The sequence below is a fragment of the Amblyraja radiata genome, chromosome 9, assembly GCF_010909765.2.
Source record: "Amblyraja radiata isolate CabotCenter1 chromosome 9, sAmbRad1.1.pri, whole genome shotgun sequence".
NCBI classification, from domain to species: domain Eukaryota; kingdom Metazoa; phylum Chordata; class Chondrichthyes; order Rajiformes; family Rajidae; genus Amblyraja; species Amblyraja radiata.
In genome coordinates, this window is record NC_045964.1 from 46,430,877 (window position 1) to 46,446,346 (window position 15,470).

A 15,470-nucleotide genomic window follows, 5' to 3' on the forward strand; every position below is an offset into this window, starting at 1 on the left:
GGTATAGGGAATGAGCTGCCAGAAGAGATCGTTGAGGCAGGTACTATAACAACATTTAAATGACATTTGGACAGTTACATGGTTAGGAAAGATTTAGAGGGATACTAGACTAAGTAGGACCTGTTGGGTCCCATGTTCACATGGGAGGGCTGGTCCCCCAATGCAATATTCCATCTCTCCACCAATTCTAATATTGGTAGCCAGTGGGGTGGTGGGGGGGGGCTTTCTGGAGCGCGCGTATGGGTGTTGTAGGCTGAAAGGACTGGTTTCCAGAGGGCTAGTATGGACATTGTGGGCCAATATGATTCTTGGGCTGGCAGCTTAGTCACAAGTCTGGTGTGCTGGCAGCTCACTCACTCATGACTGGTGGGCTGGCAGTTGACTCATGGCTATTCCTTGAAATTCCATTTCAAGGAGGGTGCAATTCAAGTGCAGTTTCATACCACTTCAAGCAGGGTGCAAGGCCACCAGACTCAAGTGCAGTTTCCTACCACTTCAAGCAGGATGCAAGGCCATCAAACTCAAGTGCAGTTTCCTACCACTTCAAGCAGGGTGCAAGGCCATCAAACTCAAGTGCAGTTTCATACCATTTCAAGCAGGGTGCACGGCCACCAAATTCAAATGCAGTTTCATACCATTTCAAGCAGGGTGCAAGGCCACCAAATTCCTTTTTTCTAAAGTCAATATACAGCGCAAACAGGAAGTGGTCAAGATTAGACTTTTAATTATATAGATTTTGAAACCACATTTTCATTTTCAAACCACATGTTCAAACCAACCACATTTTCAAACCAACCACATTTTCAAGCCAACCACAGTTTCAAACCAACCACAGTTTCAAACCAACCACATTTTCATTTTCAAACATCATTTTCAAACCAACCACATTTTCATTTTCAAACTTCATTTTTAAACCACATTAAGGGCACTTACAAGTCAGTAAAACCACACTCACAGTTTAGTAGACATGTGTTCATTGTTATTCACAGCTCAGACTGAGAGTCGTGACCTCTAGCTCTCCCATCTTGCAGAGACTGAGCCACGTCCACAATTCCATGTTTTATAGTCCCTCCTCCCTCCCACTGGAAGGGGCGTGGCCTTCATGGCGTGATTGACAGGAGAGAGAATCTCAACATTTTTTAAACATTAATAAGTCTTTTATGTTTCATCGATGGGAAAAATCCTCTGGCCCTGACAGCTGGAAGGGGACTCTGAGTAAGATTACCAAAAATCACAGACGTAAGTGGTAGCGTTTTTTCTAAAATCAATATACAGTGCAAACAGGAAGTGGTGAAGTTTAGACTTTTAATTATATAGATGAACCAAACATAGGCAGGTTGGAATAGTTTTGATGTGGCATCTTGGTCAAGGCAGCATCTTGGATGCTGCCTTATCAGCTGAGTTCCTTTGTTCATTGCACACCAGTTATGATCAATATATTCCACCTTATCTACCCATCCTTTACCTTTTATCTCCATTGCTATTTTACTGGTGTCCATATTTCCATCAAATTGTTTCATTAGCAACAAACGAAAGTCCAAAGACAATGTGTGAGCAGCACCGAGAACGGGCTGAAAGAGGATGAGTTTGGATCTCAGCCGCTGTTGGGACCACACCCCTCAGTGTGATGAAGAAAGGAACTTCAGGCTGATGTAATGTCACAGCAGCACAGGCCACTGCTGGTGTGTGTACGAAAATGGGCAGGAGGTCCCAAGAGCAGGACGCTACCTGGAACCGCCCAACCATGCTGTGGGACTACAGATCAGTCAGGGTTATAATTCAACTAAATGACCAAACTTGTGCCAAAGCTGTGAAAGTTCTACTTCGTCACAATCCATTCTTCTGGAATTTTCCATTGCATCTCTGTGTGTTTCATGGAGTTTGATTATCAGAAGAACTGATGTTTTTGTGCCTCTTATCTGTTGTAACTATAATGTGCTTATTAGGGTTAAACAGTGCTGAAACAGGACCTTCGGCCCACCTTGTCCATCCCACCCACACGAATCCCAATTGCGTATTAGGTCAGTAGCTTCTATGCCTTGATGTGTTAAGTACATCCCTAGATGCGGCTGAATTGTTGTAAAGTAGGTCCACCACCTCCAAAGGCAGCGTATTCCAATCTCCATCACCCTCTGTATGGAAAAAATGTCCCCTTGGATCCGCTACAAACCACCCTTTAACCTCAGGTTTTGACAACCTACCATGAGAAACAGATTTTTTCTACCTAATCTCTGTATCCCCCTTCTAATATTATATACTTCTATAAGGTCATTCCTCAGTCCACTCTGCTCCAAGGGAAACACGTCCAGCGTATTCAGTCTCTCCTTAAGGCAGCACCTGTGGAGCAAAACACAAACTGCCAGAGGAACTCAGTGGGTCAGACATTAACGTTAGAGGGAATGGATGTGACATTTCGGGTCAGAGTCCTTCTTCAGAGTCAAGATATTATACAGCTCAGTTTAAAATATTTGAACTTCTAATCAGTGATAGTTTCAGGAGCAGTGTCTTTCTTTCATTGATCAGAAGCCAGTGATCGGCCAAAGTCTGCCTGTGAGCAGCAGAGGGATCGGTTAGAAGCAGAGGTGAGGCTGCGTGGGTCTCAGCCGCTGTTGGGACACCACATCCCTCAGTGTGACGAAGAAGGGAACTTCAGGCCAATGCAATGCCAGAGCAGCACAGGCCACTGCTGGTGTGTGCACGAAAACGGACAGGAAGTCTTGGGGAGCCGGACACCACCTGGAACAACTCAACCACGCTGTGGGACGACAGGTCAGTCAGGGTTATAATTAAACTAAATGACCAAACCTGTGCAAATCATGTGAAAGTTCTACTTCATCACAAAGAGTCATCTTCTAGAATTTTCAGTTGCACCTTTGTGTGTTTCATGTAGTTTTATTAACAGAAGAACAGATGTTTTTGTGTCTCTTACCTGTTGTAACTATAATGTGCTTATTAGGGTTAAACAGTCCAGAAACAGGACCTTTGGCCCAGCTTGTCCCTGCCAACCACTGTACCTAACCACACAAATCCCAATTGTGTATTAGGTCAGTAGCTTCTATGCCTTGGTGTTTTAAGTACATACCTAGATGTGACTGTAATGTTGTACAGTACCTGCCTCCACCTCCAAAGACTGCATATTCCAAACTGTATGGAAATACATCTCCTTGGATCCCCTACAAATCACCCTCCTCACCTTTAACCTCTGATCTTTGACACCATACCATGAGAAACAGACTCTTTTACCTACCCTCTCTATCCCTCTTCTAATTTTATATACTCCACATCCCATTTTGCTCCAGGTGAAACAAGCCCAGCCTAGCCCAGTGCTGTTTTGGACTGGGACCCTTCTTCAGGGAGCACCCTGATGCAAAACAGTGTCTGTTTATTCCTGCCGCAGATGCTGTCTGACTGGTTGAGAACCTCCAGTACTTTGTGTTATGTCCACGATTCTAGAATCTGCTGTTTCTTTTGTCATACTTCAATCCAGCCAACATCCTGGTGAATCTCTTCTGAACCACATCTGGATCCTTCGTACAGTGTGGCGACCAGGGCTACACACAAATGTGCCAGGGATGATCCAACTAATGTTTGTGAAAGCTATGACATCTCATAAGGTAATAAGGTCATGAGTGATAGGAGTAGAATTAGGCCATTTGGCCCATCAAGTCTACATCGCCATTCAATCGTGGCTGACCTATCTCCCTCCTAACCCCATTCTCCTGCTTTCTCCCCATAACCTCTGACACACGTACCAATCAAGAATCTATCTATCTCTGCCTTGAATATTTGACTTAACTTAAAGACTTGGCCTCCACAGCCTTCTGTGGTAAAGAATTCCACAGATTCACAGCCCACTGACTAAAGAAAATGGGCTAACTGTATCTCTTTCCAAAAAGAACGTCCTTTAATTCTGAGACTATGACTTCTAGTCCTAGACTCTCCCACTAGTGGAAACATCCTCTCCACATCCACTCTATCCAAGCCTTTCATTATTCTGTATGTTTCAATGAGGTCCCCATTCATTCTTCTAAACTCCAGCGAGTGCAGGCCCAGTGCCAACAAACGCTCATCATAGGTTAACCCACTAATTCCTGGGATCATTCTTATAGCTGTGGCCATCTCAGCTGTGCCATTGCCAATGAAGACAAACTTCCCACGAGCCTTCTCCAGCTGTGCTACTTCATCCAGCTGTGCTGTCATTTTCCGTGCTGCATGACTATTACCCTCTGACGGAAAACCTTGAACACCAATTTAAAATGTCTCTCCAATGACGTTCCCACATGCCCTGGCACTGCACAAAGGATTTGATCATTGTATTGATAGGGTGAATATCTAAGCCAACATTTTAAAGATTATGTAAAATGTCTTTAAAACTTTGGCGTAGATATTTCTCTGCAGACTAACTGTAGCCACATACAGTGAACAAGATAAGATATCATGCAGGAGAAACAAGGAACTGCAGATGCTCAAATCTTGAGCAAATGCAAACTGCTGGAGGAACTGAGCGGGTCAGACAGCACCGTTAGAGGGAATGGATAAGTGACATAGAGCCAAAATATTATACAGCTCAGTTTAAAATATTTGAACTGCTAATGACTGATAGTTTCAAGAGCAGTGTCTTTCTTTCATTGATCAGAAGCTAGTGATCGGCCAAAGTCTGCCTGTGAGCAGCAGAGGGATCGGTTAGAAGCAGAGGTGAGGCTGCGTGGGTCTCAGCCGCCTGTGGGACACCACATCTCTCAGTGTGATGAAGAAGGGAACTTCAGGCCGATGCAATGTCACAGCAGCACAGGCCACTGTTGGTGTGTGTACGAAAATGGGCAGGAAGTCCCAGGGACCAGGGCGCCACCTGGAACCGCGCAACCACGCTGTGGGACGACAGGTCAGTTAAGATTATAATTAAATTAAATGACCACTGTTGTGGCAAATATGAGGAGTTCAAAGAGACTTTAATTATTGTTATTGTGAGTGATTGGTATTTATCAAAGCACCAGTGTGCTGTGTAGAAGTTGATTAGCATGATAATGAATGGTCCAGGCAACAGTTACGGTATCTCTTACGCATGTAGTATGCTTCTAACTACTGGTTAAGGTTGAACGACAGATACTGCTGGAAATGCCAGACTACAGACTACGTTCAAAAGATCTGGATCTTCTGAGTGCTTCCCCTATCTCTCTATCAGTCTGATCTATTGTAAACACTTTTGGAATACCTCTAGCATTCTTTGCATCTATAGATTGCCCCCTTCCACCGCTGTTCCACTGACTTCTGCATTCTCATCAAAGTAATTCAATTCTTGCTCCAAGTTGCTAAATTTACACAACTTCGATATCTCAGAAGCCCATGATTTATCAAGTCATAAAGTTGTACAGCACGGAAATGGGGCCTTCAGTCCACATTGTCCATGGTTTAGTTTATTATTGTCACATTGTTGGATAAAGATCAGACTCGCACACATTGATTAGAATCCATAGTCTTTTATTAGGAACTCTGCAGAGGTAACTCAAAGAGCTTTCATCTCAGCATGCATACTACTAGTCTAACAGAGAGAGAGAGAGAGCGCTCTCTAATAAGCCTGTGGGCAGAGCCACAGTATGAGTGACTCTAATCTACACACATGTACTGAGGTACTGTGAAAAACTGTGTTTTGCATGTTATCCAAACAGATCAGACACTATGCTTAAATGCAATCACGTTAAGCTCAAATAAAATAGATAGAAAAAGAAGATGATGCAGAATGCAGAATACAGTTCTCAGCATTGTAACGCCCCACTTCCAAGAACGAATTCCAATGTCCACAACAGGGTAGAGGGGAATCGGTCAATACCCTAGTTTATGGAAGGACCGTTCAGAAGTCTGAACAAGCCATTCATGAGTCTAGTGGTGCATGCTTTCAAGCTTCTGTACCTACTACCCCACGGGTGCAGGGAGGATGAATGGCCTGGGTGGGACGTCTTTGATTATGTTGGCTGCTTTTTCGAGGCAGCGTGAAGTGTCAATAGATTCAATGGTGGGAAGTAGAAAGAAGGAACTTCAAATGCTGGTTTACAAAAAAAGATTGGTGCTGAGAACTGTATTCTGCACTCTGCATCATCTTCTTCTCTATCTATTTTATTTGAGCTTAACTTGATTGCATTTAAGCGTAGTATCTGATCTGTTTGGATAACATGCAAAACACAGCTTTTCACAGTACCTGTACATGTGCATGGACGAGTTGGGCCGAAGGGCCTGTTTCCATGGAGTATGACTCATTGATTCTATTCCTGGGATAATTCCTGGTCCAAGTACTCCCAGTACTCTAGGGGAATTGGGTATGGAATGACTCCGTTAAGTCTGCCCTATCAGGGAAATCTCACTGGTGTACAAGGGTGACTCACACTAGGAAAGGACAAGTTCAATGCTTGGAGTGACATAAAATGAAACAAAATTGGCCCATAGTACCTTTACCCTGGAGAAACAATCACTTTCTACTAAATCTTAAAGAAACAGTGAAGGGAAATGTAATTTGTAGGCAACCCAGTTTACAGAAAAAGAACTACTCCTGAGCCAATCAATTTTGGTTCCAACAAGTTTTGCGCAGTCTTTGTAATTCATCATCACAGTTAGAACATAGAACAGTCCATCACAGGAACAGGCCCTTTGGCCCACAATGTCCATGCTGAACACGATGCCAAGATAAACTAGCCTCCCCAAAATTGCACATGATACATGTCCCTCCATTCCCCGCATATCTAAAAGTCTCTTAAATACCACCATTGTATCTGCCTCCACCACCATCTCTGGCAGCGTGTTCCAGGCACCCACCACTCTGTAGAAAAAAAACTTGCCCAACATGTCTCTGTTAAACGTTGCCCCTCTCGCCTTATGCAAGGGTTCCCAGCCTGGGGTAAATTTCGCCTACCCAGGGGGTACATTTGTTGATTCTGGATTTGTACATATTTTTTCTCATTGACTGACTGTGTTTGTTTCTGGTATACTGGTATCTGTTCATCATTAGTTGTTCATAAATAAGTGAAATAACATTGTTATGTGCTATTAAAGTTGCCAGGGGTAAATGGGACGAAAAAGGTTGGGAACTCCTGCCTTAAAGCTATGACCTCTCATACTTGACATTTCCACCTTGGGTAAAGATCCTGACCTAGGACTATCCTATTCATGCCTCTCATAATTTTATATAAAGTTAATCCATATTTCATTCCCATCTACTACATATCTACCCAACACAGGGACTCTTTCCAACCAGCGGTCTACGGCCTAAGGCTGATTACAGACATCACCGTCACCACTCTAGGTTTTAAACAGGTCTTCTCAGTACAATGTTTAAGAAGGAACTGCAGATGCTGGAAAATCAAAGGTAGACAAAAATGCTGGAGAAACTCAGCGGGTGAGGCAGCATCTATGGAGCGAAGGAAATAGGCAACGTTTCAGGCTGAAGAAGGGTTTCGACCCGAAACGTTGCCTATTACCTTCGCTCCATAGATGCTGCCTCACCCGCTGAGTTTCTCCAGCATTTTTGTCTACCTTCTCAGTACAATGTTTTTATTGAGAGTTTTTTGCGAAGGGTTAATTGCAGGGGGAATGTGCAGGATTTCCATTCTGGCGTGCAAGAGAAAAGATATTGTTCGGCAATGTGTGATTGCACACAATGTTCTGATTTTATCTTGTGAGTGGGAAAACAATTTGAATGGAGAATCAACGATTTTAAGTCTCTCTCGTGCCCACTTCCAACAGCGTTGATCCTCCGCCCCCATTAGATAATGTCAGTCGTCAATAATATCCTCCTTCTCCCACCATCTTCTGACATAAAGAGCTTCATTGTCCCTCCCATACATACCCCTTTTAGCCACACCCCAGGTATGACAGGGATTGTATCAGCTGATGCCCCTGGCCATGGTCTCCACAGCAGTACCTTGCAGAACACAAACCCATTGGTGCATTGTTTCTGTGTCTAATGTGCAGTCGAATTTTCAGCCAACCTTGACCCCTCTGGGTGTGAAAGACGAGGCATTAACCTCGTAACTGCAAGTTTAATTGGTGATTGTTGTGGAACCATTTTGTATCATCAGCAGCCGATGTGCTGGTAAAGTCAGCCTGTGAGCAACACCAGGAGCGGATGGAAGCAGAGGTGAGCCTGCGTGGGCCGCTTGTTGGACTCCACATCCCTCAGTGTGATGAGGAAGGGAACTTCAGGCCGATGCAATGCCAGAGCAGCACAGGCCACTGCTGGTGTGTGTACGAAAACGGGCAGGAAGTGCAAGGGACCCGGACAGAAGCAGGAACTGGTCAACCACGCTGTGGGCCGACAGGTCAGTCAGGGGTATAATTGTTCAAAATCTCATTGAATCTTCAGCAAACTCGTGAATTGTAAAAGATTTCCATTTTTATTTTAAAGTGAGTCTTGTTTGGACTTTGACCAATCAGTCTCATGGTAGGTAACAGATGAAACGTTAAAACATGTATTTCTCAAATTTAGGGTAGCACAGTGGAGCAGCAGTAGGGTTGCTGCCTGACAGCGCCAGAGATCAAGTTTGATCCTGACTATGGGTGTTATCTGTGCGGAGTTTGCAAGTTCCCTGTGACTGCGTGGATTTTCTTCGGGTGCTCAGGTTTCCTCCCACATTTCAAAGACGTGCAGGTTTGTAGGTTGATTGGCTTTTGTAAATTGTCCCTAGTGTGTAGGGTAGAACTTGTGTGCTGGTGATCATGGTCAGCATGGACTCAGTGGGCTGAAGGGCCTTTTTCCATGCTGTATCTCTAAAGCTAAAACTGGTCTAAATTTAATATCATTGTACTGTCGCCAATGGTGTCAACAATCCATTCTTTATTTCCCTATTATGTCTTTGCCATTAATTCAACATTTAGTCATATTTTCAAACTTGCTAAAAGTGTTTTATTTTTCAAACACGGGGTGAAAAATATACCTGGCCAGTGGTTCTTGCCAGAGTCACTGGACATCGACACACCTGCCACCTGCACTGACCCAGCCTAGACACAGAGGGCAGAGTCTTGTTGCAATCCAATGGCTGACTAGTAGCACCCATTGTCTGGGTATGGTGGGCAGGTCCCATCCCTATAATGCCTCAGAAAGCCTTTGACATGTTTCCTAGTTGATCCTGAGGCTATCCCCACCTCTCAAGGTTGCAAGTAATTTTTATAGATGTTATGGGTTACTTTAATTCAGGGACATTTAAAACCTATCAAAATTAATGCAAAATTCTACTCAATTTTCTTATTGAGTATAAGAGTCAGAAAGTCATGATGCAGCTTTACAGGACTTTGGTTAGGCCACTTTGGTGTATTGTGTACCCTATTGCAGGCAGGATGTGGAGGATTTGGAAAGGGAGTAGGGAGGTTTACCTGAATGATGCCAGGATTATGGGGAATTAATTAGAGTGATAGTGCTGGCTCGAAGGACCGAATGGCCTACTCCTGCACCTATTTTCTACGTTTTTCTGGAACATCAGCGGTTGCGGGGAGACATGATTAAAGTATATTAAATTATGAGAGGCAAAGGTAGAGTAGATAGTCACAATCTTTTTCTCAGAATGGAAAGATCAAATACTAGCAGCATAGCTTTAAGGTGTGAGGGGTAAAGTTTAAAGGAGTTGTGTGGGGCACGCTTTTTAACCAGAGGGTGGTGAGGGCCTTGAGCACCCTGTCAGGGATGGTGGTTGAGGCCGATGCAATAATGGCATTTAAAAGACTTCATGATAGGTACTTGGATGTGTAGGGAATGGAGTGTTATGTATTATATGCAGGCAGATAAGAGTTGGTCTTGGCATCATGTTCAGAACAGACATTGAGGGCTGAAAGGCCTATTCTTGTGCTGTACTGTTCTGTTCTAACATCTAACTAATCACTTAAAATAAATAAAGAAGTTTAAACTAAAGTAAACATTTTAAAAATATGATTTCCTTTTCCCTTTGCCTCATCATCCTTTTGCTCTACAAGGCAACTCTTACCAGCTTCTCCAAATGCATCATAGAACACATCCTATTAGGATGCATGACAGTTTGGTGGGGTGGGAGATTGCAACCTTCACATGGTCCGCCCTGTTTTGACGAATGCAATCAACCTGGCGTGCACAATCAAATAAGATCAAATAGAACAAGTTGTCCTACAACTTTAGGCTGTGCACGCCATACGCAAGAAGAAGAAGACAGTTTGGTTTTGCAACAGCTATGGCCAAGACTGCAAGAAATTGCAGAGAGTTGTGAATGTAGCACGGTCTATCACACAGACCAGACTCCGCACCATTGGCTTCATCTACATCTACACTTCACGCTTCCTCCGGAAAGCAGCCAAAATAATCATGAACCTGTTTCATCCCAGCCATTTCCTCTTCTCCCCTCTCCTGTTGAGCAGTAGACACAAAAGCTTGAAAGCACCTACCGGCAAATTCAGGATCAGATCTTTCCTTCTGTTATCAGACTACTGAACGGTCCTTCCATAAGCTAGGGTGCATCCTGATCTTCCAACCTACCTCATTATAGACGTCGCACTTCTTCCTCTGTAACTGTAACATTGCCATGCTGCAACGCTATATTCTGCATTCTGGCATTTTCTCTTCGCACTACCTGTTGGAGAGCTCTTGTGCTTATGTATAGCGTGATTGCAATCGTATAGTATGATTTGATTTATCTGGATAGCAGGCAAACAAAGCTTTTCTTTGTATCTTGATACACGTTACAATAATGTCAATACTTCAATAGGGTCTTGGGTCATAGGTGGAACATAGATCAGTACAGCACAGGGATAGGCCCTTCAGCCCACCATATCAGTGCCAAACATGATGGCAAATTGAACTAATCTCCTCGACCTGCACGTATTCCGTATCCCCCCATGCCCTGCATACCTATGTGCCTATCTGAAAGCCTCTCAAATGCCACTTTAGTGGATTTGTCCTGGCACAGGATCTGAGACAGTTTTCCTCATGCAGCTGGGGAATCCCTACGGTACTAGGATTTTGTGCTGGACTTCTTGTGGCTCTGATGAGTGGAGTAAACAGCATGCTTTACTGCTAAAAGCAGCAGTTCTAACCGGAACTGGTAACAATAGTCCGAACGATGTGACCCAATACATGGCCAGGTCAGTGTAAATCTTTAAATTTCGAAAGAGACCTGAAGAAAGTGCAAAATAAAATCAATGATTTTTTTCCCTTTTGTACATATTGTTCCTGTTGGTGTTCCTGATCTATGCAGTTTTCACCTTTTATATTTGGATATTTTCTATCTTTCTTAGATTTATCTTATTTAATTTCCGTTGTTGCAAAATCTATGACCACATTTTATATTTCATGTCCAAATACAACTGTGAAATATCCTGCACCACGAGGTTCTTTTGAGACGGCATGGGCCAGTATGGCATACCGGCACCTCTAAAAAGTCAATCGCCATTATTGTGTTTACTGGCCACATGACATGTATGTTTATTAAAGATGCCTATCGGCACTTTTCTGTCTGCAAAATGTCAGACACAAAACAGTGACAACCAAGTAAAGTTCTCTACAATTGTACTTCATGCCACCATCATAGTTCCCTGCATTAGTCTCTTCAAAGTTTAAAACACAAACTTCCAAAACTCAGAGCTATGCCTGCAACGAACTGTATGATAATTCTCTCTGGTTAAATGACTAAATCCTGTTGAATCCAGGTGTTTCCTTGGAAGTGATTGAACTTGGGATAAAGCAAGAAGATTGCTTGTGAAACGTATTGAGCAGAGTGGAAGTCCAAAACAGATCAGCCGGTAGTCTGCTGCTCTAAACAATGTGCGTCCTGGGATTGTGGCCAGGCATTGAGGTCAGGGACGTGCCTACGGATGTTATAGTTGGAGAAGTGGTCAAAACAATGTTATTTTTCATGGCAATTCTAGATCTGCAGATTAGGAGTGAAAGAGAGAGAGGTTGTGTCTTTGGCAACTATTTTGCTTTGTGTCTGATGTGTTTTTAATTTTATTTATTATACTTCCAGTGCTTTCATTTTGTTTTTAATTATTTACCAATATTTAATTAGTTTTTACAAGCCCCAAGAAGGCCAATGTATTAAATGTAATGGCAGAATTAAGAGAAGGCAAGCCTCAGGCCCAGCTTTGTCATCGATCAAAGCCTGTCAGGATTTCCATGCGTCAAGCCCCTACACCAGGCAAACATGGCTGTCTCTGTTGTTCAAAGAGACGTACAGCACAGAAATGGGCCCGTTGGCCCTAATCATCCATGCTGATCAAGGTGCCCCTTCTAAGCTCATCCCATTTTCCCACGTTAAGCCCATTTCTCTCTAAACCTTTCCTATCAATGAATCTGTCCAAATATCTTTTGTATGTCGTTATTGTATCTGCCTGAACTACCTTCTCTGGCAGATCGTTCCATATAGATCCTTCCATGAAGAAGGGTTTCGACCCGAAATGTTGACTATTTCCTTCGCTCCATAGATGCTGCCTCACCCGCTGAGTTTCTCCAGCATTTTTGCCTATGTTCCATATACCCAATGTGTGAAAAAGCTGCCCCTCGGATTCCTATTAAATCGTTCCCCTCTCATCATAAATCTATGCCCTTTAGATGTTAATTCCACTATCCCAGGTAAAAGACTGTGCATTCACCTTGTCTATGCACCTCGTAATTTTGCACATCTCTATAAGATCATCCCTCAGCCTCCTGTGCTCCAAGAAGTAAAGTTCTAGTCATAATCATAATAATACTAGCCAAGTATGTTTTGCAACATTCGAGGAATTTGATTTGCCATACAATCATACCAATAAAGAGCAATAAGACACGCAAATAAATTGTTAACATAAACATCCACCACAACGACTCCCCAATATTCCTCACTGTAATGGAAGGCAAAAAAGAGTTCTATCTTCTTCCCTTCTTTGTTTTCCCGTGGTCGAGGCACTCAAACCTTCCGTTGTCGGGGGGGATCTTAGCACCCGCAATATGCAGGGCGACACTTGCGCACAACCATGACATAGAAACATAGAAAATAGGTGCTGGAGTAGGCCATTCAATATGATCATGGCTGATCATCCAACTCAGTATCCTGTACCTGCCTTCTCTCCATACCCCCTGATCCCTTTAGCCACAAGGGCCACATCTAACTCCCTCTTAAGTATAGCCAATGAACTGGCCTCAACTACCTTCTGTAGCAGAGAATTCCAGAGATTCACCACTCTCTGTGTGAAAAATGTTTTTTCTCATCTCGGTCCTAAAATATTTCCCCCTTATCCTTAAACTGTGACCCCTTGTTCTGGACTTCCCCAACATCGGTAACAATCTTCCTGCATCTAGCCTGTCCAGCCCCTTAAGAATTTTGTAAGTCTCTATAAGATCCCCCCTCAATCTTCTAAATTCTAGCGAGTGCAAGCCGAGTCTATCCAGTCTTTCTTCATATGAAAGTCCTGCCATCCCAGGAATCAGTCTGGTGAACCTTCTCTGTACTCCCTCTATGGCAAGAATGTCTTTCCTCAGATTAGGAGACCAAAACTGTACGCAATACTCCAGGTGTGGTCTTACCAAGACCCTGTACAACTGCAGTAGAACCTCCCTGCTCCTATACTCAAATCCTTTTTTGTATGAATGCTAACATACCATTCGCTTTCTTCACTGCCTGCTGCACCTGCATGCCTACTTTCAATGACTGGTGTACCATGACACCCAGGTCTCGTTGCATCTCCCCTTTTCCTAATCGGCCACCATTCAGATAATAGTCTACTTTCCTGTTTTTGCCACTAAAGTGGATAACCTCACATTTATCCACATTATACTGCATCTGCCATGCATTTGCCCACTCACCCAGCCTATCCAAGTCACCTTGAAGCCTCCTAGCATCCTCCTCACAGCTAACACTGCCCCCCAGCTTCGTGTCATCCGCAAACTTGGAGATGTTGCATTCAATTCCCTCGTCCAAATCATTAATATATATTGTAAATAGCTGGGGTCCCAGCACTGAGCCTTGCGATACCCCACTAGTCACTGCCTGCCATTCTGAAAAGGACCCGTTTACTCCTACTCTTTGCTTCCTGTCTGCCAGCCAGTTCTCTATCCACATCAATACTGAACCCCCAATGCCATGTGCTTTAAGTTTGTATACTAATCTCTTATGTGGGACCTTGTCAAAAGCCTTCTGACTTGTCGAAAGCCTTCTGAAAGTCCAGATATAACACATCCACTGGTTCTCCCTTATCCACTCTACTAGTTACATCTGCGAAACATGACCGATGATGTGCTGGCCATGGTTGTGCGCATGTGCAGGGAGTGGATGTGCAGGCCGTGGCAGTGCGCATGTGTAAGGCGGCCGGCGGTGCCGGTGGATGAGCAGTGAGCAGAGAGTGGAGACCCGGCCGCGGAGCGGAGAGTGACAGAGATGGATGGCGGGCGGAGACGGAGAGTGACAGAGAGAGAGAGAGAGATAGAGATGGGGGCCCGCTCAGAAGTGAACGATAGGTATCCCGGGTGCTTTCCAAGCCAAGCAAAATGGCATGGCTCTTAGGTTGCCCGGCGGGATTTTAGGTCGCCATTGGCACCCGGGCAACCGTTAATTTTGAGCCCTGGGAAATATTAATTGAGGACCTTGCCTATCTCCTGTCGCTCCACATTTGTCTTTGAATACTCATATTTTCTCTCTCTAGTTACTTTCTTTCCACAATGTACAAAATCCCTGGATTCTTTGTAATCTTATTTGCCAAAGCTATCTCATACCCTCTTTTGCCCAATTGATTTATTTCTTAAGTAATCTCCTCAATCCTTTATACTCCTTCAGGGATACACTTCATCCCAGCTGCCTATACCTGACCCATGCCTTTTTTATGACCAGAACCACAATATATCGTCATCGAGGGTTCCCTGCTCCTACAGATCTTGCCCTTCACTCTAGCAGGAACGCACAGGCCTTGAACTCTTGCTATCTAAGTTTTTCAAAAATCTCAGACTTACCAAACATCCCTTTGCCTATTTCATTTAAATCTTGCAAGCTCAAGTTTATTGCCATGTGCATGAGTGCTAAATGGTGAGGTACAAGTGCAGTGCAAATCTTGCTTGTAGCAGCATCATAGACACACAAACTCAGACAAACACAGGTAAAACTAATTATACATAAATTACACAAACTTCTAAAATAAAACTGGACTGGACACTCATGCCTTTCTGATTCGTATACTCAATAAGTGCAAATCATAATTAGAGAATGAAAATAAAACAAGTCTGTAGTAGTGTGGAAGATGGGCCCCGATGTTCCATAGTCGGTGTAGAATTAGGGGTGTTCACCAGTGATAGGAGCAGATAGGAGAAAGACAGTAGGACGGGGGAACTTGGGGCAGTCAATGGAAGTGGCTTGAGAGCAGTCAGTGTTACAGTCGAAGAAGTACTGAAAGTACTGTCGTGTAAGAAGGTAGATAAATCTCCAGGGCCTGATCAGATATATCCGAGGACATTGCGGGAAACTAGAGAGGGAATTGTGGGAATTTAAATTTATGAGTTGTCC

General features: G+C 43.7%; 1 protein-coding gene across 31 annotated transcripts in view; it reads left to right on the forward strand.

Annotated features, from left to right (window-relative positions):
* nid2 (nidogen 2) overlaps positions 1-15,470 on the forward strand; it is a 119,150-nt gene that overhangs the window by 68,019 nt on the left and 35,661 nt on the right. For 20 of the 31 annotated variants that reach the window (XM_033027300.1, XM_033027305.1, XM_033027302.1 and 17 more), the window contains 3 exons: positions 2,524-2,769; positions 4,637-4,882; positions 8,067-8,306. The exons of 2 other annotated variants lie outside the window; for them this stretch is intronic. In XM_033027300.1, coding sequence (XP_032883191.1) covers positions 2,524-2,769; positions 4,637-4,882; positions 8,067-8,306 — 732 coding nt within the window. The remainder of the gene's footprint in view (positions 1-2,523; positions 2,770-4,636; positions 4,883-8,066; positions 8,307-15,470) is intronic. 9 more of the 31 variants (XM_033027303.1, XM_033027312.1, XM_033027308.1 and 6 more) reach the window with 6 other exon arrangements.